The 27980-nt window shown below is 43.2% G+C and overlaps 2 protein-coding genes across 4 annotated transcripts; one reads left to right on the top strand and one right to left on the bottom strand.

The window, feature by feature from the left end:
• Window positions 1-2028: 2028 nt before the first annotated feature.
• LOC118944504 (succinate-semialdehyde dehydrogenase, mitochondrial-like) lies at window positions 2029-3435 on the top strand. Its single transcript, XM_036964179.1, has 4 exons — window positions 2029-2403; window positions 2688-2846; window positions 2972-3143; window positions 3239-3435. Exons 1-4 carry the CDS (start codon window positions 2380-2382, stop codon window positions 3292-3294), a joined length of 411 nt encoding a protein of 136 aa, XP_036820074.1. The 5' UTR covers window positions 2029-2379; the 3' UTR covers window positions 3295-3435.
• Window positions 3436-5422: 1987 nt separating this feature from the next.
• kiaa0319 (KIAA0319 ortholog) lies at window positions 5423-25334 on the bottom strand. Of its 3 annotated transcripts, none has more exons than XM_021593480.2 (18): window positions 24953-25334; window positions 23854-23931; window positions 22517-23175; window positions 21767-21938; window positions 21539-21601; window positions 21317-21409; window positions 15529-15661; window positions 14956-15167; window positions 14603-14768; window positions 14345-14493; window positions 13911-14062; window positions 13632-13770; window positions 9757-9916; window positions 9514-9650; window positions 9160-9306; window positions 8961-9051; window positions 7136-7227; window positions 5423-7045 (listed from the first exon to the last, which is right to left on the bottom strand). In XM_021593480.2, exons 2-18 carry the CDS (start codon window positions 23903-23905, stop codon window positions 6888-6890), a joined length of 2775 nt encoding a protein of 924 aa, XP_021449155.2. In that variant the 5' UTR covers window positions 23906-23931; window positions 24953-25334; the 3' UTR covers window positions 5423-6887. The 3 variants fall into 3 exon arrangements, with proteins under 3 accessions (XP_021449155.2, XP_021449164.2, XP_021449160.2); XM_021593489.2 differs by having other exon boundaries at window positions 9160-9282; XM_021593485.2 differs by lacking the exon at window positions 24953-25334 and adding an exon at window positions 24041-24915.
• Between the last annotated feature and the right edge of the window lie 2646 nt (window positions 25335-27980).

Below are 27980 nucleotides of genomic sequence, written 5' to 3'. Positions count from 1 at the left end.
ATCACACTTCTGTGAAATCAAACTGTCCACTTTCTATTCCACAAATGGAATAGACAACAGGTGGAAATTATAGGCATTTTGCAAGACAACCCCAATAAAGGAGTGGCTCTGCAGGTGGGGACCACAGACCACTTCTCAGTTCCTATGCTTCCTGGCTGATGTTTTGGTCACTTTTGAATGCTGGCGGTGCTTTCACTCTAGTGGTAGCATGAGATGGAGTCTACAACCCACACAAGTGGCTCAGGTAGTGCAGCTCATCCAGGATGGTACATCAATGCGAGATGTGGCAAGAAGGTTTGCTGTGTCTGTCAGCGTAGTGGCCAGAGCATGGAGGTGCTACCAGGAGACAGGCCAGTACATCAGGAGACGTGGAGGAGGCCGTAGGAGGGCAACAACCCAGCAGCAGGACCGCTACCTCCGCCTTTGTGCAAGGAGGAGCACTGCCAGGGCCCTGCAAAATGACCTCCAGCAGGCCACAAATGTGCATGTGTCTGCTCAAACGGTCAGAAACAGACTCCATGAGGGTGGAATGAGGGCCCGACGTCCACAGGTGGGGGTTGTGCTTACAGCCCAACACTGTGCAGGACGTTTGGCATTTGCCAGAGAACACCAAGATTGGCAAATTCGCCACTGGCGCCCTGTGCTCTTCACAGATTAAAGCAGGTTCACACTGAGCACGTGACAGACGTGACAGTCTGGAGACGCCATGGAGAACGTTCTGCTGCCTGCAACATCCTCCAGCATGACCGGTTTGGCGGTGGGTCAGTCATGGTGTGGGGTGGCATTTCTTTGGGGGGCCGCACAGCCCTCCATGTGCTCGCCAGAGGTAGCCTGACTGCCATTAGGTACCGAGATGAGATCCTCAGACCCCTTGTGAGACCATATGCTGGTGCGGTTGGCCCTGGGTTCCTCCTAATGCAAGACAATGCTAGACCTCATGTGGCTGGAATGTGTGAGCAGTTCCTGCAAGAGGAAGGCATTGATGCTATGGACTGGCCCGCCCGTTCCCCAGACCTGAATTGAGCACATCTTGGACACCATGTCTCGCTCCATCCACCAACGCCACGTTGCACCACAGACTATCCAGGAGTTGGCGGATGCTTTAGTCCAGGTCTGGGAGGAGATCCCTCAGGAGACCATCCGCCACCTCATCAGGAGCATGCCCAGGCATTGTAGGGAGGTCATACAGGCACGTGGAGGCCAAACACACTACTGAGCCTCATTTTGACTTGTTTTAAGGACATTACATCAAAGTTGGATCAGCCTGTAGTGTGGTTTTCCACTTTAATTTTGAGTGTGACTCCAAATCCAGACCTCCATGGGTTTGATTTCCAGTGATAATTTTTGTGTTATTTTGTTGTCAGCACATTCAACTATGTAAAGACAAAAGTATTTAATAAGAATATTTTATTCATTCAGATCTAGGATGTGTTATTTTAGTGTTCCCTTTATTTTTTGGAGCAGTTGCACTCCACGTTGTGTCCGCTTAATAACAGCTCTCAGCTGAGGTATATTGGCCATTTACCACACCCCCTCTGACCTTATTGCTTAATTATAAACGGGGTGGTTCGAGCCCAGAATCCTGATTGGCTGACATATTTAAGCAATAAGGCCGAGGAGGTGTGGTATAGGTCAAAATACCACAGCTAAGGGCTGTTCTTATCCGCAGTGCCTGGACACAGCCCTTTGCCGTGGTATATTGGCCATATCACAAACCCCTGAGAAGCCTTATTGCTATTATAAACGGGTTATTAACATAATTAGAGCATTAAAAATAAATGTTTTGTCATACCCGTGGTATACGGTCGTACAGCCAATCAGAATTCAGGGCTCAAATCACCCAGTTTATAAAAGACTGTATACCACAGCTATGACAAAACATGCATTTTTACTGCTCTAATTACGTTGGTAACCAGTTTATAATAGCAATAAGGCTCCTCAGGGATTTGTGATATGGCCAATATACCACGGTTAATGGCTGTATCCAGGCGCTGTTGCGTCATGCATAAGAACAGCCCTTAGCCGTGGTATATTGATCGGGCCTTATTTCTTAAATGTATCATTGGTAAATTGTGGCTGTCTGATTATTAATAACGAGTCATTATTTATGATGCAAGGTGATTTGTAGATCATTAGTCGTCAGTCTGCTGAAATGTCGAACAAGCCCATTGGGTAGCTGATGCAATGTGATTTATAGATTAGTCAGCTTCGCCTTTAAAGTCGACTTGAGACTGAAAGGACCGAACTTTGACAGATGTAAGACTACTAATGATGCAATGCACACATGCCTACATTTCAGGGAAGCTGGTTATAGTTTGCTGGCTCTTATTGGACGCAAGAGAAGATATCCAAGCGCGTGGATTGGCCAGCTAAACATCAATGGCGATGGGAAAGACAGACGATGTAACGTTGTAACAAACTTTTTATCAATACATTCGCTTATTTCATAACTATAACTAGCCTAGTATCTTAGATACTGTATTTGCATTGTAACGTATTGTAGCACTTGCAGTCAATACAAAGAATACTGGAATAGGAGTTATCTCAAAACAAATCATTTTGTGTCTACTGTGCTGTTCAAACTGTGAAGTACACCATATCGAAATGTTGCCTGTCATTCTAAAATGGGGTGTCTTAAGTCGTGCTCTAACCTCCATGTCCCTCAATGTGCCCATTGACCCCCGTAGACATGTGTCTGCTCCAACCGCTTCCTGGTCCAGAGTAGGTTCCACGATCACTTCATAGAGAAGTTGGGGAAAGCCATGGACGCAGAGCTCCGTCTGGGCCACGGCTCTGACCCAAACACCACCCAGGGACCCCTCATCAATGTCCGTGCCTCTGAGAAGGTAACCTGGTTCCTACTGTCAAGAGGGTGTTTGTATTATAACTATACTATAACTGTATTATCTGCAAGATGATGTTTATATTCTGATATGTTACATAACCTTATGGTATCCTATGTCTCTCCCAGGTGGAGCACCAGGTAATGGATGCAGTGTCTCGGGGGGCCAAGGTGCTAAGGGGGGGGGGGGGGGGAAGCGTCTGGATGGCTCGTTCCATCAGCCCACTCTGCTGGCTGATGTCACCACAGACATGCTGTGTACCAGAGAGGAAACCTTCGGTCCTCTCCTCCCTGTCATCAGGTCAGTGGAGCTAGGAGAGATCAGACAACTGAAGACTGGATGGATGCTAAAATGGGAGCTAACTCAAGGTGTTTATTCTCTTTTCCTTATGACAGGTTTAACGCAGGGAAGGAAGCACTTGCCATTGCCAATGCATCTCATGTGGGTTTAGCAGGTGAGCTAAACAGTATTGTATGCACCTTGCTGTCATGTCTGAAAATCCCTCAAACCTTCCAAATGGACATTGACCCCAAGCATACTTCCAAAGTTGTGGCAAAATGGCTTAAGGACAACGAAGTCAAGGTATTGGAGTGGCCATCACAAAGCCCTGACTTCAATCCCATAGAAAATATGTTGGCAGAACTGAAAAAGTGTGTGCGAGCAAGGAGGCCTGCCAACCTGACAGTTACACCAGCTCTGTCAGGAGGAATGGGCCAAAATTCACCCAACTTATTGTGGAAAGCTTGTGGAAGGCAACCTGAAACGTTTGACCCAAGTTAAACAATTTAAAAAGGCAATGCTACCAAATACTGATTGAGTGTATGTAAACGTCTGACCCACTGGGAATGTGATGAAATAAATAAAAGCTGAAATGAATCACTCTGGTATTATTCTGACATTTCACATTCTTAAAATAGTGGTAATCCTAACTGATTGTTACTAGGATTAAATGTCAGGAATTGTGAAAAACTGAGTTTAAATGTATTTGGCTAAGGTGAATGTACATTTCCGACTTCAACTGTATGTGTAAGAAGCTGCTGAGAAATCCATGTCTCAAGTTCCATGCTCTACATCGTTTCCTCTCCTCATCCTCTCTGACCTCTGGCCTATAAGAACTGGTGAAGGGAAAGCAATATGGTGATAACCCAAACCAGTTCTCCCGGTCCATTAAAAGGAGAGTTAAAGACCCAGTGCAGTCTAAACATGAATTTCCAATGTTTTTATATATATTTCTACACTGAGGTTGGAAAATAATGATAATGCCCTTTTAGTTTAAGAGCTGCTTGGAAAGACTGCCTGAAATATCAGGCATTTTTGGTGGGATGGAGTTTTGGCCGGCCTGGTGACATCACCAGGTGGTAAATTCTCTGCCAATAACCACTTATTTTCAGCTTTCCCCTCCTCACTCAGACCACTCCCAGGTAGTCTTAGCAAAATTCTTGTTTGAGAAGTTGCTTTGTTTTCAATTATAATAGTCAAAATCACAGTAATGTACTTAATTGTTACCAGATATTATTTGATGTTGAGATAAAAACGGCTGCATTGGATCTTTTAAAGGGTAGTCCCTTAAAGAGTCCCTTAAAGAGGACTACACTTCTCCAACCTGTGGGATCCCATAACGATCTGGACCTTTAGGGCTGAATCATATGTTGAGATACAAATGTGTGTTCTCAATGTAGGATTGGGCCCTCAATGAGGAGCTCTGTGTAACTTGAAGCCTAGCGTAGAGTTGGGTAGATTTAATAAGCACGTCAATTGCAAACGGTTGAGATTATGAATATGCACAAGAGACATCTGTTTAATAGGAAGATTATTTATATTTCGGCTATTTTCTAGAAAAGGGAGCTTGGCTGTATCCAATGCCAGCTGTATTAGATATGTCACTTGATCATTATGTGGTGAAATTATGAATGACACTATTTTGGTAACCATTGTTGGGCTAAGCATCCTCTTTTGTAAATAGTTTTTTAAAAACTGTCCTAACTACTTAAAAACCATCTATTGTAGACCATGCCCCTACATTATAGGATATGGTGTTGTCGTTGGTAACTAGTCTTCCCACATACAATATATTACACAGCAGAGCTGCCTTCTGCTATTCAGGCAGGTGGTACACACTGCGTGCTGTATCTGAGCCTGCAATGTAAATGTTGTGTTCTCTGAAACTGAAGTAATGTCTCTTGCCAAACATTGTCTCCTAAGTGCCGTTTGAATGTTTTGACAAATTCTGTTTTCTAGTTGTGACATTGTTATTGTAAAAAATAAAATAAAAATATATTTCTAACTATTGTAAATATTGTTGGAGTATTTCAGAAAATATAAAATAAATTACTGTGAGTTACTTTGTTGTTTGTCGAACAATTTAATTTGGTTTACCTTAGATTAGTGTTTCCCAACCCTGGTCCTTGAGTACTCCCAACAGTACACACTTTTGTTCAGTTAGGTGTGCTTGTCCAGGGTTACAATAAAATGTGTGCTGTCGAGGGAATTGGAGGACCAGGGTTGGGAAACACTGCCTTACATCTTACTATCCCTTTTGGACAGGAAAGAAAATTACACAGAATTCAGTACACTGTTCATTGATTTGATGCATTTGTTTTATTTCTGGCAATATGTTATCTGTAAAAACATTGGTAGCTGTAATTAGTTAAGTAAACAGAGCAAATACCAAAAAGTGGGTGGTGTAATGGGAAAAATCGATGACTGTTAGTGTTTCCGTCCATATTGGGGAAATATCTCCCCAGTCGCTTACGAGAACAAAAAATGTAAAGCAACCATTGGACATGGTTATGTTGCTTTAATGTCTAAAGTATTTTATCCATTCCATCAATGGTTACCTGTCCTGCATAGTAACGTTACTTATCAAATCCAACAGTCCTCTTCTTAACCCTTAAACTGTGTGAACTGTCAATCATTATTTTGCACTATACTCATGTAATCAGACATTCTCTGACACTGAATTCAGGAGGCAAAAAATCCATCATTACACAAAGGAATTACTGATTGAAAGCATGTCACCCACCATGTTCAAGTTAGATAATAGATCTTACCAAGGGAAGGAAGAAAGGATGCTTTGCCAAGTACTTGGATAGAACAGGGTCTCTGTCAGCCACAGGTTTATGGTGCATAGTGCAGTTTGGCACCTTTATGGATTGTCCCATGAAATGCCTGGTTCTGTTTCTTCGGGCCCATTTATGAGACCCATTATGCTTATTTAGCATAAAGAAGCTTTCAAATGAGAAAAATACCAAAACTATACAACTAGTTTGGAGGACAAGGGTGCAAGCTCAATACAGTAGTTCAAATACAGTAAAATGCTGTGTTGTATTGTGTCAAAGTCCAAGACACTCATAGAGAGAGATCACAGAGAAATTGAGTTAGATTCTGATGAAATCATTCACGAGTAGCATCACAAGATGGACTTTGGGTAGTAAATGTAAGAATCATGAGACTTTTTCTCAAATGTGCACTCAAGCCATTTTGACAAATCCAATTTGTCAAATAATTTACAGGAGAGGCATCAGACGCTCACAACCAGGGTTGGGCTTGTGTCCATTTCCTATAGAATAATGACAATAAAAAAACATTATTGGATAACAAGGCAAAGTTAAAGGTCAGTAGTAGTCGGTAGACTAGTATGCATAATGGATAGTTGTATGTACATTCACCAATCTGGTTATCTGTAGAAGTATGTGAGGCCACAGAACCTCACTGTGCTCCTCACAAAGAGCACCTTCATACTTAGTGTCGAATCATTCAAACAGTCTGTATGCATGTAAACTCAATGCTACTGTTAGTTCCCAGAATCCAGGGATGCCCAACTATAGTATTCTACGGCCCTTGGATTTTCACATCTCCCTGGTGCTGAGTTGTCCAATGAATGTCATAGAAAGTACACACCTGGTTGAAACCAGTATTTGAATAGAAGACGAGACCGAAAACAAGCAGACACTATGGCACTCGAGCTGTGCACCCCTGCCATAATCCCAAAAGTGGGTTTCACTCATGTTGTCTGATAACCACCCCAGTTCTGTGTGTTCCAACTCATCCGAAGGTGTTCCCGTTGCGGGCAGCCTGAGCATTGGTCCGGTTTCTGCTCCGGACCGGTCGGTCTCGGCTGAAGATGGTGTCCTGGTCACTGTCCAGCTCTGACTCGGACATCATGAGGCTGGAGTTGTGCTCTGTGCTCCTGTGTTTGATGTCTGAGAAGGGGACAGACCGGGTAGATCATGGCAGGGTCAACAAAAACAGGAATGTTTTGAAATGTGTTGATTGAAAAATCAGACATTTACTGTATTTGGGCCTTAGCTCCATTTTCTCCTGTTCGTCCATGTTGTCCAGTATAGTGTACTTGGTTTTCTTCCTGACCTTAGTGCGACTCCTCCTAAACATAAAAAAACACATTTCTATTGAAGTTCCAATGCAGCCTTTAAAAAAATCTCAATATCAAATAATTTCCAGGTAACAATTAAGTACCGTACTATGATTGTTTTCAATTAAAATAGTTTAAAAGATACAAAAAATTACTTGTTAGCTAAAAGCCATTTCTCAAGCAACAATTTTGCTAGGACTTTCTGGGAGTGGTCTGAGTGGGGAGGGGGAAACTGAAAACTTGCTGTTATTGGCAGAGAGGTTTGGAACTCTCTTTCTTATTGGTCTATTAACTAATTTACCACCAGGCGATGTCACCAGGCAGGCCAAAACCCCATCCAACCAAAACAGGCAGTAATTTCAGGCAGTCTTTACAAACAGCTCTTACACTAAAATGGCAATATCATAATTTTCACAATTTCACAGTATTATTCCAACGTCATAGTGTGGAAATACTGTATATATACAGTACCAGTCAAGTTTGGACACACCAACTCATTCCAGGGTTTTTCTTTATTTGTACTATTTTCTACATTGTAGAATAATAGTGAAGACATCACAACTATGAAATAACACATATGGAATTATGTAGTAACCAAAAAAGTGTTAAACAAATCCAAATATATTTTATATTTAAGATTCTTCAAAGTAGCCACCTTTTGCCTTGATGACAGATTTGCACACTTGGCATTCTCTCAACCAGCTTCACCTGGAATGCTTTTCCAACAGTCTTGAAGGAGTTCCCGCATATGCTGAGAACTTGTTGGCTGCTTTTCCGTGAAGAGGCGACTCTGGGATGCTGCTAAGGGAGAGTACCTCTGTCCAGTGTCTGTGTTCTTTTGTCCATCTTAATATTTTATTTTTATTGGCCAGTCTAAGATATGGCTTTTTCTTTTCAACTCTGCCTAGAAGGCCAGCATCCCGGAGTCATCTCTTTACTGTTGACGTTGAGACTGGTGGTTTTTGTGGGGACTATTTAATGAAGCTGCCAGTTGAGGATTTGTGAGGCGACTGTTTCTCAAACTAGACACTCTAATGTACTTGTCTTGCTCAGTTGTGCACCGGGGCCTCCCACTTTCTATTCTGGTTAGAGACAGTTTGTGCTGTTCTGTGAAGGAAGTGGCGTTGTACGAGATCTTCAGTTTCTTGGCAATTTCTCGCTTGGAATAGCCTTCATTTATCAGAACAAGAATAGACTGATGAGTTTCAGAAGAAAGTTATTTGTTTCTGGCCATTTTGAGCCTGTAATCGAACCCACAAATGCTGATGTTCCAGATACTCAACTAGTCTAAAGGCCAGTTTTATTGCTTCTTTCATCAGAACAACAGTTTTCAGTTGTGCTAACATAATTGCAAAAGGGTTTTCTAGTGATCAATTAGCCTTTTAAAATGATAAATTGGATTAGCTAACACAACGTGCCATTGGAACACAGGACTGATAGTTGCTGATAATGGGCCTCTGTACGCCTATGTAGATATTCCATAAAATAAATCAGCCGTTTCCAGCTACAATAGTCATTTACAACATTAACAATGTCTACACTGTATTTCTGATCAATTTGATGTTATGGACAAAAATTGTACTTTCCTTTCAATAACAAGGACATTTCTAAGTGACCCCAAACCTTTGAACGGTAGTGTATATATAAAAATCACATGTTTTACTGCGCTGGGCCTTTAACAAACAGCTCATCATAAAATCTATATAGGACCTTGCTGTGTGTCTGAGCACTAAAAGAAAAGTCACCTTTTGCAGCAGTACACACATGCCCAAGTGACTGTCACGATGAAGACAATGACCATGAAGAAGGACAGGATGAAGTAGAGAACCCGCCACTCTGCCAAACAGAAGAGAGAAAGGACTGGCACTTTGAATGTAGCATCTCACAGCAGACGGGGCAAAATCTATGTCATCCTCTCAGGACCGATGAATGAACATAGCTCACCACAGTTGCTCTCTCCGTCACCAAAGAACCTGCGAATGAGGTTCTCCGTCCAAAAGGGGTCACAGACACACTCCTTGGTGATTGGGTCACACGTCCCATGGCCCGAGCAGCGGAGCAAGCACACTGTGTGGGGTGTGGGATGAACACCAATACACAAACAGGATCAGCATACACCACGGCAGAAGACAAAGACAGACAGCTTTCTTAGTCACCAAGTGATGAGATCTAGTCAAATTGAATCTCTCATGTAATAGAATCAGAGATGGTCTATAATGTTGTTATAACATTGTAACAGGCTTTGATATAATATGGTATGATAAGGCAATATGTGGTGTTCTGTGTTGTGGTACTCACTGACTGTATCCACTCGAAGGACTCTGAAGAGCAGGTAGTCAGTCTTCTCCCTCAGCAGCTGACCATGCAGCACACTGGCCAGTTTAGGACCAGGGACTGGCCCCTCAGGACCCTGCACTGAGAACCTCAGCACTGTGCTACACACACGCATGCACACACACACACACACACACACTGCCGTAATACAATGTGTAAAAACACAACCATGTATGTTTTGTATGTGTTTGCTGCATTGGGCAGTACCTGAGATCTGAGTGTCCCCATAGGCACCTGAGGTGGATGTCATTGTCCAGAACGTGAAGCAGTGCTGCCAACTGTCTGAGCACTGTGTCCTTCTGTGACACACTCACTTGGGCCAGCGCCACCAACATCTCCACCTCTACCTCCTCACGACCACCAGGGTCTGTGGTGTCGTAGCAGAATCAGAATTAGTTAGGTAACATTGATAAATAAGATGTTTTATCTACTTTCATAAATATGCTTATGTGGAAAAGTCAGGATTGTCTTCATATGTGAGGGTGAAGGGCTCCACAATGTCTGTACACCAGTCACTCCCTCCTTTTCCCATTGGGGGGAGGAGTATGGCAGTGTCTGGAACCGTTGTATGTCCCCTCTGATGTCTTTCATAGTATATGACCTAGAGGCTCACTCCTCTCCGTGAGCTTGTCCAGGAGGGGGTGTATTTGACATGGGAGTATCTAGAATTGACAATTGATATATGCCATTGGATGAGGTAATGTTTTGGTAATAGGAAGTACCAAGAACGAGAAGTAGAGCCTCGTCTAAGAGAGCAAACGGAACAATAATTTATAGCTAATGCTATCTGGCTATGGGATGCTCCTCTCTCAAGTAAAAGTCTTCCTTTGTGCAGTTTTCCTAAGACCTGTGGTTCGTCACTGTGATTTGAGAGGGGTGGATCTTTGTTATAAAGATCTCAGTTGCCATTTTGTAAGCACTCTCAGAGAATTCATTTATAAACACTGAATTGATCTGAGAGTCACAGGGCTATGGTGAAGCTCATTAAGTTGATGTATAACTCTGACTGGTGTGTGGTTTGTAACTCTCCTTATTTAGTAATACAGGACATTTCCATGACAGTGGACACACACACGGTCTGAGAACATACACACTCTGACAGAACACACATAAAGTGGGGCAAAAAAGTATTTAGTAAGCCACCAATTGTGCAAGTTCTCCCACTTAAAAAGATGAGGCCTGTAATTTCCATTATAGGTACACTTCAACTATGACAGACAAAATGAGGAAAAAAAATCCAGAAAATCACATTGTAGGATTTTTAATTAATTAATTTGCAAATTATGGTGGAAAATAAGTATTTGGTCACCTACAAACAAGCAAGATTTCTGGCTCTCACAGACCTGTAACTTCTTCTTTAAGAGGCTCCTCTGTCCTCCACTCGTTACCTGTATTAATGGCACCTGTTTGAACTTGTTATCAGTATAAAAGACACCTGTCCACAACCTCAAACAGTCACACTCCAAACTCCACTATGACCAAGACCAAAGAGCTGTCAAAGGACACCAGAAACAAAATGGGGTCAAAATGATCACAAGAACGGTGAGCAAAAAACCCAGAACCACACGGGAGGACCTAGTGAATGACCTGCAGAGAGTTGGGACCAAAGTAACAAAGCCTACCATCAGTAACACACTACGCCGCCAGGGACTCAAATCCTGCAGTGCCAGACGTAATAGGAAGTACTGCTTAAGCCAGTACATGTCCAGGCCCGTCTGAAGTTTGCTAGAGAGCATTTGGATGATCCAGAAGAAGATTGGGAGAATGTCATATGGTCAGATGAAACCAAAATATAACTTTTTGGTAAAAACTCAACTCGTCGTGTTTGGAGGACAAAGAATGCTGAGTTGCATCCAAAGAACACCATACCTACTGTGAAGCATGGGGGTGGAAACATCATGCTTTGGGGCTGTTTTTCTGCAAAGGGACCAGGACGACTGATCCGTGTAAAGGAAAGAATGAATGGGGCCATGTATCGTGAGATACAGTGTGTGGAAACCTTGTGAAGACTTACAGAAAACATTTGACCTCTGTCATTGCCAACAAAGGGTATATAACAAAGTATTGAGATAAACTTTTGTTATTGACCAAATACTTATCTTCCACCATAATTTGCAAATCAAAATCATCATCAAATCAAATTTATTTATATAGCCCTTCGTACATCAGCTGATATCTCAAAGTGCTGTACAGAAACCCAGCCTAAAACCCCAAACAGCAAGCAATGCAGGTGTAGAAGCACGGTGGCTAGGAAAAACTCCCTAGAAAGTCCAAAACCTAGGAAGAAACCTAGAGAGGAACCAGGCTATGTGGGGTGGCCAGTCCTCTTCTGGCTGTGCCGGGTGGAGATTATAACAGAACATGGCCAAGATGTTCAAATGTTCATAAATGACCAGCATGGTCGAATAATAATAAGGCAGAACAGTTGAAACTGGAGCAGCAGCACGGTCAGGTGGACTGGGGACAGCAAGGAGTCATCATGTCAGGTATTCCTGTGGCATGGTCCTAGGGCTCAGGTCCTCAGAGAGAGAGAAAGAAAGAGAGAATTAGAGAGAGCATATGTGGGATGGCCAGTCCTCTTCTGGCTGTGCCGGGTGGAGATTATAACAGAACATGGCCAAGATGTTCAAATGTTCATAAATGACCAGCATGGTCGAATAATAATAAGGCAGAACAGTTGAAACTGGAGCAGCAGCACGGCCAGGTGGACCGTGCTGAATCGAATAACCAAATAGGACAGGAAAAGTACTCCAGATATAACAAACTGACCCTAGACCCCCGACACAAACTACTGCAGTATAAATACTGGAGGCTGAGACAGGAGGGGTCAGGAGACACTGTGGCCCCATCCGAGGACACCCCCAGACAGGGCCAAACAGGAAGGATATAACCCCACCCACTTTGCCAAAGCAAAGCCCCCACACCACTAGAGGGATATCTTCAACCACCAACTTACCATCCTGAGACAAGGCTGAGTATAGCCCACAAAGACCTCCGCCACGGCACAACCCAAGGGGGGGGGGGGGGGGGGGGGGACCCCTGTAATAGGGTTAGAGGCAGAGAATCCCAGTGGAAAGAGGGGAACCGGCCAGGCAGAGACAGCAAGGGCGGTTCGTTGCTCCAGAGCCATTCCGTTCACCTTCCCACTCCTGGGCCAGACTACACTCAATCATATGACCCACGGAAGAGATGAGTCTTCAGTAGAGACTTAAAGGTTGAGACTGAGTTTGCGTCTCTGACATGGGTAGGCAGACCGTTCCATAAAAATGGAGCTCTATAGAAGAAAGCCCTGCCTCCAGCTGTTTGCTTAGAAATTCTAGGGACAATTAGGAGGCCTGCGTCTTGTGACCGTAGCGTACGTGTAGGTATGTACGGCAGGACCAAATCAGAGAGATAGGTAGGAGCAAGCCCATGTAATGCTTTGTAGGTTAGCAGTAAAACCTTGAAATCAGCCCTTGCTTTGACAGGAAGCCAGTGTAGAGAGGCTAGCACTGGAGTAATATGATCAATTTTTTTTGGTTCTAGTCAGGATTCTAGCAGCCGTATTTAGCACTAACTGAAGTTTATTTAGTGCTTTATCCGGGTAGCAGGAAAGTAGAGCATTGCAGTAGTCCAACCTAGAAGTGACAAAAGCATGGATTAATTTTTCTGCATCATTTTTGGACAGAAAGTTTCTGATTTTTGCAATGTTACGTAGATGGAAAAAAGCTGTCCTTGAAATGGTCTTGATATGTTCTTCAAAAGAGAGATCAGGGTCCAGAGTAACGCCGAGGTCCTTCACAGTTTTATTTGAGACGACTGTACAAACATTAAGATTAATTGTCAGATTCAACAGATAAATTCATTAAAAACCTACAATGTGATTTTCTGGATTTTTTTTCTTCTAATTTTGTCTGTCATAGTTTAAGTGTACCTATGATGAATTACAGGCCTCTCTCATCTTTTTAAGTTGGAGAACTTGCACAATTGGTGGCTGACTAAATACTTTTTTGCCCCACTGTATGCTGTACGGGCTGTTCAGCTCTTCCTCCTAATGCTCGGCACGGTCCGTGGGGAAACACAGTCTGAGCACACACATCTACCTGGCCGCACTTCCACGGTGGCTGTGGCGGTGCTGCTGCGTCCCTGGGTGTCTGTGACATGCAGCTGGAACAGATAGGTCCCCTCCACCAAGTTGGCCAGGTACAGGAAGGCCTGCTGCTCTGAACCATACAACACGTCCTGGGGAAACAACAGGACAGAGTAGTTCCTACCTTAAAGTAGTTCCTACTTCCTACCTTCATACCAGTTTAGCTAACAGCATATTACAAGTTAAAACTATATTTACTGTATACTTAAGTATCAAGACTCCTCTCACTCACCCCAGCAGCAGGGCTCTGACTGTCCCGGAACCAGAGGAAGTGCATCTCGGCTGGGTCACCATCCGTCACTGAGCCTCTGAGCACCAGAGAGTTGTTGGGCAAGGTGAGGGTATGGCTGCCGCTGGCATGTGCTACAGGGGGAAGGCTTCTGGCTGAGGATGGACAACAGGCTATAGATGAGTACCATCATACTCAACCAGCATGGGTGATGATGTCTCATCTTGTTTTTAACAGTTTTGCTGTGTTTGAAGCATTGTGTGTTTTCTTAGCAGGTTGACATTTGTCCTTAATTATTATTAGGGTTAGCAGTATGGTTAAGGTTAGGTTTCAAATCAAATTGTATTGCTTTGTGGCTGTGCCAGCTAGTGACCACTCTGCAGAGCTGCCTCCAGTACATGAGTCATCCCAATAAATGCCAACCTGTGTTTTCTTACCCTCTTGAACCCTGACTGTGAGAAAGGCACTGTCTTTCAGCCCTTCCTGGTCACTCACAGTCAGACTAAATGTATAGCGGCCTGCTCTGAGGCCCGTTACTATGGCTACGGGCTTGTCCACACCCTCTGTCCTTGACCCTGGAGGACCTCTAAAAAACAACACAGAAAAGCATAATGAGAAAGCTCTTCAGCTTGTTCTTCATATCTTTATAGACTTTTCTGGACACAACCTTTGACCTATATGAACAGCGTTGGTACCTGATGGTGTCCCAGTGGTAGCTAGTGACGGCGTGGTCATCAGTGCTGCTGCTTCCATCCAGGGTAACGCTGGTCACTGGGAGGGTCAGCTGCCTGTTAGGACCCACTACAGCCACAGGGGCTCCATTTGACTCCTTGACCTCAGCTATGGGGGTGTTTTTGTTCTCTATGGGACAGAGCAAAACAGATCATTTGTTGAAACATGTCCTATGCATGTTTTGATACCCTTGGGTTTACTACTAGGTGGACTAAGGTAAAGGAATGCCTGAGGTAAACTGCTTGAGGATAATCTAATGTTGTAAAACATATCTGATACTCTGTTATAATCTTAATACTGTCCTTATGTCATTTACCTGTCATCTGAGTGGCAGCGGTAGTGACAAAGGAGGTGGCTGTAGTAGGGTCACCCTGTCTGTGGGCCAGGGTAGCAGCAAGGCCAGGGCTGGAGGTGGGAGTGAGGGTGTCATGGCTGGGGTAGGGCAGTCGGTCATTCTCCACTGGCTGAATAACCTTCACTGTAGCCGTGGTGGAGTCTGACAACCCGGCAGAATCTGTAATGGTCAACCTGGAAAAAAATCAAGATGAATCCAGCTACTTTTGTACGCTTGTATTGTAGTGGTGGGGGAAACATTGATGGTAATGGCTTACACAGTATCTATGTCACGTTTCCATGAGGCTTCATTCATAGATATAACTATCTAAAGGCAGAAAACCTTTGGTCCTGTATTCCTGTTGGTTAAACACCAACTATGATTAATAGAGACCATATACTGTAATTATTAGTGCAGTCTGACCTGTGTTCCATGGTAGAGCAGCATACACAAACTATTTTTTCTTCCATTCATTATTTGATTTTCAATCCTTGAATTTACTGAGATTAAATTGAACTGGACCCCAAGTCTAGGCCACAGAGGTCCTATCCATACCTGAACGTGTACTCCCCAGGGGCAAGTTTGGATAGGTTGGGAATCTGTGTGTCCGAGAAAGCTCCAAGCTCTATGGATGGACCTCCAACCTGCTCCCAGTGATGGCTGATGATCACTCCATCATCAGAACTCTCTGTGAGGGACCATCAAACACAAGATAGGACAAACGGACAACATAATATATCATTAGGTGGGTGCTTGATAGAATTCATAGTCAAATAATTGGATAGGACTTGCAGACTCAAATTCTTCAACAGATTGAAATACTGGCTTAAATACAGCAGTAAGACAATGAAACGACCCAAAACAGATCTTCATCCTCGATTTAAACATTGTTTTTGTTTCACATCAATAAATGTTGAAGCATTTGAGCGTGCATGCCCTAATGGCTCTTAGTCCAGTATTTGATATTAGACTGAACTCCTTGATCTGTAATGTTCATTCATCTGTCTGATACTACTGCTCTGGTGACAAGAGGAAGACTGCCCTCTACTGATTCATCAACACCATGTCCAGCAGCATCTCAACATCCACAGGGGAACATTTCTCCTTTCCATTTCTCATTTTTGGGGGGCTGTCATGATGATAAATATTAAGATAATACATGAAGCCAAAAGCTAAAACAAATTATTTATTGAGGTTGTTACAAACTTGGAAAAGAAAGAACAAGCTGATACGAAAACCATTTCTCGATTGAATGAATATGGTCTTACCTTTACATTTGAGTAATTTAGCAGACACTCTTATCCAGAGCGAAATACAGGAGCAACTAGGGTTAAGTGCCTGGGTCAAGGGCACAGACAGATTTTTCACCTAGTCGGCTCTGGGATTTGGTTACTGGCCCAATGCTCCTAACCACTAGGCTACCTGCCACCCAAGCTATATAGTATTATATGCAAACTATTCAATTACACAATATTTGAAACAGATAGCTTATTTTGTTTACAATAACACAGTAATTGTTAGTTTATAAGGCGATTAGAAGTAGAATATACACGCCACGGTGGAAATGGCCACTTCTTTGTTGCCCTCTTTTATTGGGATGTTTTGTTCTAGTATCTCTTTTCAGTATTTGACATTGTTTATTTTAAAATGCAACCCGAATGTAAATTCAGCTTGTAAACTCGATCAACATTTTCCCCACATTTCATATATTTAAGTCAGAGGAGAATCACTTTGTCCAACGTGACAGTGGCCTACATGCTAAATCTCTGGTCTCCAAGGGGAAAAGTCACAGCTTCATCTCTTGGCTCAAAGGGCGAAGCCGCTACTGGTGACCTGCACCACCCGTCAAAGCCCCAAAAGGCCAAAGTCCTATATGAGTCCATCCTGCTTGCTGACCCCAGAAACTCCAATGAAATCAGGATGATCCTGAGGAAGGTTGGTTGTCTAGGCTCATCTCAGATGGCTGTGTCATGTCCTAAGCTGTCCCAGTGGGTCTCCCAGTGTCCAGTCTTGTCCCAGAGTGCTGTGCAGCATGTGGAGGGGAGTGCCAGTCAGGTGCATGGCCACGTTTCCTGCCCACTGACAGAGAAGCAGCTGAACAACTTAACAAAGAAAAAAATGAAAAGATTGGAAGATTGGTGTCATTTCCGGTCACAACTTGCAGACTTGTTTACGTGCTGCTGTGCGTTTTGTTGCTAACCTTACTTTGCTACCTGACAACTTTACAGTTTTTACTTTTAGTTTTTCCCCTCACTCAACTTTTTTTCATTCAACTTTTTCACTCGGGACGCTTTGTCGCTGTACTCATAATATACGGCGAGGACAGCCGTGCTGCAAGCCCAGCTTCAGACACAATCGTTAAGCAAGAGTAATTTCAGTGTAGGAAAGAATGAAACAGCGTCTGTGCTACCAGTAAGTACAGATAGACAAATTTCTCATGGCTTCTGGAGGGAAATGCTGTAGGAATGCTCAACCAGTGTCGCTCATTCAGCCGACAGAAACTTTCAACGGGTTCTCCCCATTAAGCAGCGAGTCGGAGTCAGAGGCCGAGCCTTCTTTGGACTCTACTTCTCCCGTTACGGGGTTTGAGACGCCAAAGCCTCCCACCATTAGCTCTGACAAATTAAAAACACTAGTCATTGGTGACTCCATTACCCGCAGTATTAGACTTAAAACGAATCATCCAGCGATCATACACTGTTTACCAGGGGGCAGGGCTACCGACGTTAAGGCTAATCTGAAGATGGTGCTGGCTAAAGCTAAAACTGGCGAGTGTAGAGAGTATAGAGATATTGTTATCCACGTCAGCACCAACAATGTTAGGATGAAACAGTCAGAGGTCACCAAGCGCAACATAGCTTCAGCGTGTAAATCAGCTAGAAAGATGTCGGCATCGAGTAATTGTCTCTGGCCCCCTCCCAGTTAGGGGGAGTGATGAGCTCTACAGCAGAATCTCACAACTCAATCGCTGGTTAAAAACTGTTTTCTGCCCCTCCCAAAAAATAGAATTTGTAGATAATTGGCCCTCTTTCTGGGACTCACCCACAAACAGGACTAAGCCTGGCCTGTTGAGGAGTGACAGACCCCATCCTAGCTGGAGGGGTGCTCTTATCTACGAACATAGACAGGGCTCTAACTCCCCTAGCTCCACAATGAAATAGGGTGCAGGCCAGGCAGCAGGCTGTTAGCCAGCCTGCCAGCTTAGTGGAGTCTGCCACTAGCACAGTCAGTGTAGTCAGCTCAGCTATCCCCATTGAGACCGTGTCTGTGCCTCGACCTGGGTTGGGCAAAACTAAACATGGCGGTGTTTGCATAGCAATCTCACTAGAATAAAGACCTCCTCCATTCCTGCCATTATTGAAAGAGATTGTGATACCTCACATCTCAAAACAGGGCTCCTTAATGTTAGATCCCTCACTTCCAAGGCAGTTATAGTCAATGAACAAATCACTGATCATAATCTTGATGTGATTGGCCTGACTGAAACATGGCTTAAAATGAGGCCTCACCTCCTGGTTACACTAGTGAACATATCCCCCGCGCATCCTGCAAAGGCGGAGGTGTTGCTAACATTTACAATAGCAAATTTGAATTTGTCTTTTGAGCTTCTAATCATGAAATCTGTGCAGCCTACTCAATCACGTTTTAATGCTACTGTTTACAGGCCTTCTGGGCCATATACAGCGTTCCTCACTGCGTTCCTCACTGAGTTCCCTGGATTCCTATCGGACCTTGTAGTCATAGCAGATAATATTCCAATTTTTGGTGACTTTAATATTCACATGGAAAAGTCCACAGACCCACTCCAAAAGGCTTTCGGAGTCATCATCGACTCAGTTTTGTGGATCTTAATGTTTTCCCTCATAATCCTGGACTATCGGACCACCATTTTATTATGTTTGCAATCGCAACAAATAATCTGCTCAGACCCCAACCAAGGATCATCAAAATTCGTGCTATAAATTCTCAGACAACCCAAAGATTCCTTGATGCCCTTCCAGACTCCCTCTGCCTACCCAAGGACGTCAGGGGACAAAAATCAGTTTACCACCTAACTGAGGAACTCAATTTAACCTTGCGCAATACCCTAGATGCAGCCACACCCCTAAAAACTAAAATAATTTGTCATAAGAAATTAGCTCCCTGGTATACACAAAATATCCGAGCTCTTTTATGCAAGCTTCCAGAAAATTGAAACGGAAATGGCGCCACACCAAACTGGAAGTCTTACGACTAGCTTGGAAAGACAGTACCGTGCAGTATCGAAGAGCCCTCACTGCTGCTTGATCATCCTATTTTTCCAATTTAATTGAGGAAAATATGAACAATCCTAAATTTATTTTTGATACTGTCGCAAAGCTCACTAAAAAGCAGCATTCCCCAAGAGAGGATTCATGAACTTCTTTGAGGAAAAGATCATGATCATTAGAAAGCAAATTACGGACTCCTCTTTAAATCTGCGTATTCCTCCAAAGCTCAGTTGTCCTGAGTCTGCACAACTCTGCCAGGACCTAGGATCAAGGGAGACACTCAAGTGTTTTAGTACTATATCTCTTGACACAACGATGAAAATAATCACGGCCTCTAAACCTTCAAGCTGCATACTGGACCCTATTCCAGCTAAACTACTGAAAGAGCTGATTCCTGTGCTTGGCCCTCCTATGTTGAACATAATAAACGTCTCTCTATCCACCGGATGTGTACCAAACTCACTAAAAGTGGCAGTAATAAAGCTTCTCTTGAAAAAGCCAAACCTTGACCCAGAAAATATTTTTAAAAACTATGCCTATATCGAATCTCCCATTCCTCTCAAAACATTTTGAAAAAGCTGTTGCGCAGCAACTCACTGCCTTCCTGAAGACAAACAATGTATACTAAACGCTTCAGTCTGGTTTTAGACCCCATCATAGGACTGAGACTGCACTTGTGAAGGTGGTAAATTACCTTTTAATGGCGTCAGACCAAGGCTCTGATCTGTCCTCGTGCTCCTAGACCTTAGTGCTGCTTTTGATACCATCGATCACCACATTCTTTTGGAGAGATTGGAAAACCAAATTGGTCTACACGGACAAGTTCTGGCCTGGTTTAGATCTTATCTGTCGGTAAAATATCAGTTTGTCTCTATGGATGGTTTGTCCTCTGACAAATCAACTGTAAATTTCGGTGTTCCTCGAGGTTCCGTTTTAGGACCACTATTGTTTTCACTATATATATATATATATATATATATATTTTACCTCTTGGGGGTGTCATTCGAAAACATAATGTTAACTTTCACTGCTACGCGGATGACACACAGATTTCAATGAAACATGGTGAAGCCCCAAAATTTCCCTCGCTGGAAGTCTGTGTTTCAGACATAAGGAAGTGGATGAAGACAACAGCCATCTAGATGGAAGGGGGCTCTGCCAGTACGTCAGATAAATCGTCTATCAGCAAGGGATTAAAGAGAACAGCCAGCCAGATGGAACGAGGAAGCTCAACCTGTACCTCAGGGGAGTCTGTGTAACGGTTTTCGTCCTCCTCTTCTGAGTAGGAAAGATCGGACCAATGCGCAGCGTGGTAAGTGTCCATAATATAATTTTAATGAAATATAACTGAACACAGAAAACAAAAGAATAAGAGAATAAATGGGAACAACCACAGGCCCGTATGGAGCAAACACTGACATGGAAAATAATCACCCACAACCAACATGGGGAAAACAGGCTACCTAAATATGATTCTCAATCAGAGACAACGATCGACAGCTGCCTCTGATTGAGAACCATACCAGGCTAAACACAGAAATACAACATAGAAAAATAACATAGACTACCCACACCAACTCACACCCTGACCAAACTAACACAAAGACATAATAAAGGAACTAAGGTCAGAATGTGACAGTCTGGCAGGGGACAGAAGAGAACAGCCAGCCAGATGGAATGAGGAAGCTCAACCTGTACCTCAGGGGAGTCTGCCAGGGGACAGAAGAGAACAGCCAGCCAGATGGAACGAGTAGAACTTAACTCCAAATCCAAACGCTTCTTCAATATCCCAGCCAGAATCATTGATATTTACACCCAGCCACATAGCCAATCACCATACACACACAAGCACTAACAACATTTGCTTTTAAGTTTAGGTTTGCAGCATCTATTAGTTTGAAAATATACTTTTACATTAACCACACAGTCAGTGTGTAGTATTTGTAGTCATATTAGTGTGTTTTATGGTACATCGGAGCTGTGACTGATCATTCATCTGATATATATTTATCTTTAGTAGGCCTACTCTAAAAGTAAAGAGTAAAATTATGGTAAGGGTAGTCACCATCCAAAGCCAACTATTTCATACATACGGCTGCCCTTGATGATGGTTGAGCTGGCAGGAAGTGACACGACCTGGGTTACTGGGAGGGTGACGGCTTTGGGGGTCTGGTTCCTTCTCGCCGCTGTAAAGTAAGAGATATTCCATCCATTAGGACTGTCAGCCATGTGTGACTGCTGTGTGCCCTTTCTAATTAATCCAGGAAATAAACTTCCAATCATGCTTGTAAAAACTCTTGTGTTTGTGACTGTACCAGTTTGGGGCTCTGGGCCGACGGAGGCTACCAGCTCCACTGTGTCCCTTGGCAATGTTAGCTCTACAACATTGTCAGATTATACAGAGACAAGAGATTGAGAATAAAATAAGAAAATATGAGATAGAAACAGGTTATGTAACAGGGGGAACAAAGAATATGAAAGACTACCTACAATCACCAATAAAGGTTTAAAAAAATCCAATGAACAAAAACCTATTGCAGTACCTGTCTGTGTGGATGTGGTCAGGGGTACAGTACTGGACAGATGAGATGGGGCTTTATTGGGATGGAAAGTCCTTATTTGGCTCGGTTGGGAGGAGTGAACACTGTCATTCTGTGGTTTGGGCGTGAATGTTGGCCCTGAGCTGGCCATGGATGTGTTCTGTAGTTCACTATCCTACAATGAAAACACAACAGAAAATACATGACTATTCGTATTAGTAAATGAAGACTCTCTAATATAGAACCTGTATGTCTCATTCCCAAATTAACACTCTCTCCAAATCCCCCTCCTGGGAATGGCTGACACGCCTACATTAGCAAGAGAAGCTATATGGATTACACTATGTTCTATCTTCAAAGGATACGTGAAGGTCAGGCGCGCTGACTGAATGTGACTACAGAGCAGTTGAGTCAGCAAAATGCCACTGTAATAACACACACACACACACATATATGCAGACTGTCAGCTGGGTGACCATTTATCATACCTCAGGGAAGTAACCCTATTTAAAATGTAAATTTAGACAGACTGCTTTTTCATGGCCAGTTTGTTCACTAATTGTGTGCTAAATGTGAGCTAAATCCTAATTACTGTATTGGATCAATGGAACGTAGAACATCTATGTAACTCAGTATCATTTCCACCATGTCCTGACAAACATGTATGTGGTCCTCACACTGCCTGCAACCCTATCCATGCCATAATTTCTTGATGCGTCATGATTCCTGCCCATTGTTCCATCTGACACTTACTTTCTTGTTTTCAGGTGTATCGCCAGGCGTGGGGTCGCCGGGGGGTGCCCCCTGGTTCACTGTCGCCCCAGTGGAAGGACTGGGCAGGCTGCTCTCAGCCCCTTCTGTTGCAAATCCCAGCCCCTCTAACCTGCCTTCACTTTCCGATAGGTTGAAACCATCCCTCCCTTCCAATGCTGCAGGCCAATCTGGAAGATCCCCACCGTTATCCTCAGGGCCAAGTTCACTCTCAGGGTATTCCAAATCCATCCCACCTGGGTCACCAAAATCCGTCTGGGGCCCATCTAACAGGGCTAGGTCCTTCAGTGCCTCCACGTCCCCAGAGGGGTGGGGCCTCCAGCGACTGGGATAGGGCTCCCCCCTGACCAGAGACTGGAGCAGCAGGGTCTGGGGGGGTCCTCTCTGCAGGAAGGCCATATAGGAATCAGCTCCAGGTCTTTGTCTGGGCTGGCAGTTCTCCCTCTGCTGGCAGCTGAGGATGTAGCAGCGACGCTCAAACAGCCAGGCCAGGTTACAACCGGGCAGATCACAACAGGCCCCGGCACACTGCGCCAGAGATGACACGTCCGGCACCCGCAAGATATTGCTGCTCCTCAGGGCCGGGGAGACCACAGCCTCTGAATAGGTCGCACCCTGCCAGCACTGTGACGCCTCTGCAGCTATAGTACAGAGCACAGAGATATATGGTAAAACAGCTTCTGCTTATACTTTGCTTATATTTAGTAAAGGTCAGCAATAAAATCAGAAAGAGTCACCTTCCAACATGCTCCACTAAGGCGTCAACCAGATGGAACCATTAAACGGAGGGAAACTAGCATGAATTATTCAGCGATCACTTCACTGATACTGTGAGCCTAGGTATACTCACATCTTAGCTCTCAACAATATCATCTGATGACATAGGCAAAAGGCATCAGCTGCTTTCTTTGTGTCACAGTGGTGAGTGTACGATAATGAATAAATGGACTCAATAACAGCAAACGTAATTCTTCTGCTGCTCTCATAAGGGGATATTGAGTGCACAAGCAGATCCTGGTAAACATCACCCAAGTCTACTGCCACTCTTAGAATGAATCAATACGCTTTTTGGAGGTACTTAAAGGGCACATTTGGGTTCATTATCCTGTTATTAATTGTTCATTTTAACCCCTGAAAAGCATCTCTTGTGAAACCATTGTCTTTTTGACAATATGGGAATCAGAAACTCAATACAAACATGACTGCTGTTTGTTAACTTCATGCTACAATACAAGTATACAACATAGAACACACAGCAAAAATATTCATTTAACATGAGTTACAGTCACAAGAATGTAATTTTAAAGATGTCCCCTAACCTTCCACATAGTGCAGGATGAGACAGAGAAGCAGGTGAGCTCCTGTCTGCATGATGCACTGGACAGACTGATCTAAACCTGGAACACAGAAGAAATCACAGACACATTACACATTGTCCAAGATATTAATAATAATAATAATCACACATCACCTACTGTATCTACCAATAACCACTTTGATACTCACACACAAAAGCAACATGGACTCTCCTACCCACAGAGAATGACCGTCAGTATCCTCCTGCCTCATGTTGAGTGGATCGTGTGTGACTCCGTGTAAAGCCACATGCCACCTTGGCAAGGATGACACAGCACCACTCTCTGCCCATACCTCCCATGGTGGACTCTACTGGTGGGAACCTGTTACTACTGTCACCATACTGTGCGCTTACTGGTCTGTTGCTTCTGCTTACTGTGTAGGTAAACAATGATCATATATTTAAGTTGTTTCAGCTAATTGTTAAGGGTAGTGGTTGGGATAAAGTGTGATTCTGATATAGGGCTACAGATCTGTTGGTCACTGTATTTGAACTCAGGACAAAGCATTGAATATGAACTCAGAATTGATCCCCATTATCTGTCATTTTGCATACCATGCTGAGAAAGTCACTGAATAAGCTGACACCATAGAAGGCTCTCTAAATAACTAATTAATTAATCAATTACTTAATCATGAGTAAACCTAACATATTGGTAATGTGTGGTCGCACTAAAACACAACATCCAATAAAGTCAACAAGCTGATTTCATTTACTTTCTCCTTCCACATCCCTTGTATTATAAAGCGCTGTTCCCAGCACCAAGGACAGCAACTGAGGGAAGGTGGAGAAAAAAGGTTTCATGAGGCATTTGATGATGACGCAACCAACTGTTTTCTGGACTGGGGTCTGCAACACAGAAGCTAACGTCATTAGCCTACTAACCTCACGGTTGTTTAGGAGATAACATGGTTCGAATGTGTAGCCTACAACAAGATATCGAATTTAAATAGATCCTACCAAGCAAGCCAAGCAGTTCAACTATTCAAAGCAGCCCTCCATTACTCACTGCTCATACAGCACTTGCGAAAGATGTAGCTAGCTACACGTGAGACACTCACCAATGATGAAGGGTGCAACAATGTCTCCAAATAGCGGTAGAAGTGAAAGTCGTTGTTCCAGTCGATAAGACAAATTATGCTGGCATTTTGTAGAGAGGGTGTAAATTCCCGGTGCTCACACAATGTGCAGTCGAAATACGCCTAGTTCGGCTGGGTTGCTACAGTCTTGTTCACGCCAGCTACTGCACCATCCCTTTCCACTGTTCCCCTGCTGCTGTTACCGGTAGACATCCTTTGTAGCTCTTTTGGGCGCAGCCGACTGGGTGGTGGTAGGTCTCGAGAGGCAATTTGCTCTGCAGCTGAGCAAAATTAGTGCGCACTGATATTCGGGGAAAAGCTGCTCATGTCATGCTGCTTCGGTGGCTTGCCTTCCATGCAAGGGGAGGAAGTGTCGCCAGCGGGATATATCAGGGGAGGGGGACGATATATCTTTAATATACAGTACCAGTCAAAAGTTTGGACACACCTACTCATTCAAGGGTTTTTCTTTATTTTTATTATTTTCAACGTAGACTTATATGGAAGACATCAAAACTATGAAATAACACATGGAATCATGTAGTAACCAAAAAAGTGTTAAACAAATCAAAATAGATTTTAGATTATTCAAAGTAGCAAACATTTGCCTTGATGACAGCTTTGCACACTCTTGGCACATTCTCTCAACCAGCTTCACCTGGAATGATTTTCCAACAGTCTTGAAGGAGTTCCCACATATGCTGAGCACTTGTTGGCTGCTTTTCCTTCACTCTTCGGTCCAACTCACCCCAAACCATCGCAATTGGTTTAAGGTCGGGTGATTGTGGAGGCCAGGTCATCAGATGCAGCACTCCATCACTCTCTTTCTTGGTCAAATAGCCCTTACACAGCCTGGAGGTGTGTTTTTGGTCATTGTCCTGTTGAAAAACAAATTATTGTCACACTAAGCCCAAACAAGATAGGATGGCATATCGCTGCTGAATGCTGTGGTGGCCATGCTGGTTGTTTTTGCCTTGAATCCTAAATACATCACAGACAGTTAGACAGTGTCCCCAGCAAAGCACCCCCACACCATCACACCTCCTCCTCCATGCTTCACGGTGGGAACCACACATGCGGAGATCATCGGTACATCTACTCTGCATCTCACAAAGACACAGAGGTTGGAACCAAAAATCTCAAATTTGGACAGATTTACACCGGTCTAATGTCCATTGCTCGTGCTTCTTGGCCCAAGCAAGTCTCTTCTTATTATTGGTGTCCTTTAGTAGTGGTTTCTTTTCATCAATTCGACCATGAAGGCCTGATTCGCAATCTCCTCTGAACAGTTGATGTCGAGATGTTTCTGTTACTTGAACTCTGTAAAGCATTTATTTGGGCTGCAATTTCTGAGGCTCGTAACTTTAATGAACGTATCCTCTACAGCAGAGGTAACTCTGGGTCTTCCTTTCCTGTGGCAGTCCTCATGAGAGCCAGTTTCATCATAGCGCTTCATGGCTTTTGCGACTGCACTTGAAAAAACTTGAAAAGTTCTTGAAATGTTCCGGATTGACTGATTTTCATGTGTTAAAGTAATGATGGACTGTCATTTCTGCTTGCTTATTTGAGCTGATCTTGCCATAATATTGACTTTGTCTTTGACCAAATAGAGCTATCTTCTGTATACCACCCCTACCTTGTCACAACACAACTGTTTGACTCAAATACATTAAGAAGGAAAGAAATTCCACAAATTAACAAGGCACACCTGTTAATTGAAATGCATTCCTCATGAAGCTGGTTGAGAAAATGCCAAGAGTGTGCAAAGCTGTCATCTTGGCAAAGGGTGGCTACTTTGAATAATCTCAAATATAAAATATAACACCCTTTTTGTTACCACATGACTCCATATGTGTTATTTCTTAGTTTTGATGTGTTCACTATTATTCTACAATGTGGGAAATAGTCAAAATAAAGAAAAACCCTTGAATGAGTAGGTGTGTCCAAACTTTTGACTGGTACTGTATACAGAATAATTGAATGTTCAATGATAATAATGAACCTTAAGGGTATAGGCATATAAGATACTTAAGCCATCATCACCATTATACCTATTATTATAATTTACTACTTTTTTTATGCATATATTTATTGGATTTTCAAACAGGACTATCAACAGAGTTGGTACAGAACAAAAAATTAGAACACCTATTATTATTATTATTATTGTTGTCGGTTCACTTTCAGTTTCACCCAATGACTGCATGGTTTCTCTTGAGGGGGGGGCGTATTTACGAAGAATTGAAACCAACATTTCCAGACTGAATTTCCACTGCAATCCACGGTCCGTCATGGTTGTATTTATTTTTATAGTCTGAATTTGAAAATCTGCATTACTATATAACTTGGCTAAACTTCTTATGGCTGGGGGGCAGTATTGAGTAGCTTGGATTAATAAGTTGCCCAAAGTAAACGGCCTGCTCCTCAGTCCCAGTTGCTAATATGTGCATATTATTAGTAGTATTGGATAGAAAACACTCTAAAGTTTCTAAAACTGTTTTAATTATGTCTGTGAGTATAACAGAACTCATATGGCAGGCAAAATCCTGAGGAGAAATCAAAACAGGAAGTAAGAAATCTGAGCTTGGTATGTATTCACCACAGTTCCCATTGAAATCCCCTTGAGATATTAATGATGTTGCACTTCCTAGGGCTTCCACTAGATGTCAACCGTCTATAGAAATTTGAATGAGACTTCTACTGTGTTGTGGGACTGAATGAGAGCAGAATGTATCAGGTGACTGGCAGTCAGCCATTTTCTGATCACGCGCATTCCTCATGGTATCCACTTGCGTTCCATTGCTCATCAAGACACAAAGGAATACTCTGATTGGAACTTTATTGAAGCTATATGTTAAAAACATGCTAATGATGGATTCTGTACTTAGTTTGAAATGTTTCTTCGACCTGTAATATAACTTTTTGAAGATTTTGTCCGATGTAACGCTGACCAGAATGAGCGTTTTGATATGTATACCAAACGCGCTAACAAAAGGAGGTATTTGGACAT

This window comes from Oncorhynchus mykiss, chromosome 3 (assembly GCF_013265735.2).
Source record: "Oncorhynchus mykiss isolate Arlee chromosome 3, USDA_OmykA_1.1, whole genome shotgun sequence".
NCBI lineage: Eukaryota > Metazoa > Chordata > Actinopteri > Salmoniformes > Salmonidae > Oncorhynchus > Oncorhynchus mykiss.
This window is presented reverse-complemented; position numbering and strand designations above follow the sequence as displayed.

Bases quoted from the DNA above. Each gene is read 5' to 3' on its own strand.
- LOC118944504 (XM_036964179.1), top strand. From the start codon at position 2,380: ATGGCGATGGGAAAGACAGACGAT. The intron at 2,847-2,971 runs GTAACCTGGTTC...TGTCTCTCCCAG, and splicing joins ATGTCCGTGCCTCTGAGAAG to GTGGAGCACCAGGTAATGGA. The intron at 3,144-3,238 runs GTCAGTGGAGCT...TCCTTATGACAG, and splicing joins CCTCTCCTCCCTGTCATCAG to GTTTAACGCAGGGAAGGAAG.
- kiaa0319 (XM_021593480.2), bottom strand. From the start codon at position 23,905: ATGCAGACAGGAGCTCACCTGCTTCTCTGTCTCATCCTGCACTATGTG. The intron at 21,939-22,516 runs GTAAGTGTCAGA...TTTTCATTGTAG, and splicing joins ATACACCTGAAAACAAGAAA to GATAGTGAACTACAGAACAC. The intron at 15,168-15,528 runs GTATGGATAGGA...ATTTTTTTCCAG, and splicing joins CCTGGGGAGTACACGTTCAG to GTTGACCATTACAGATTCTG.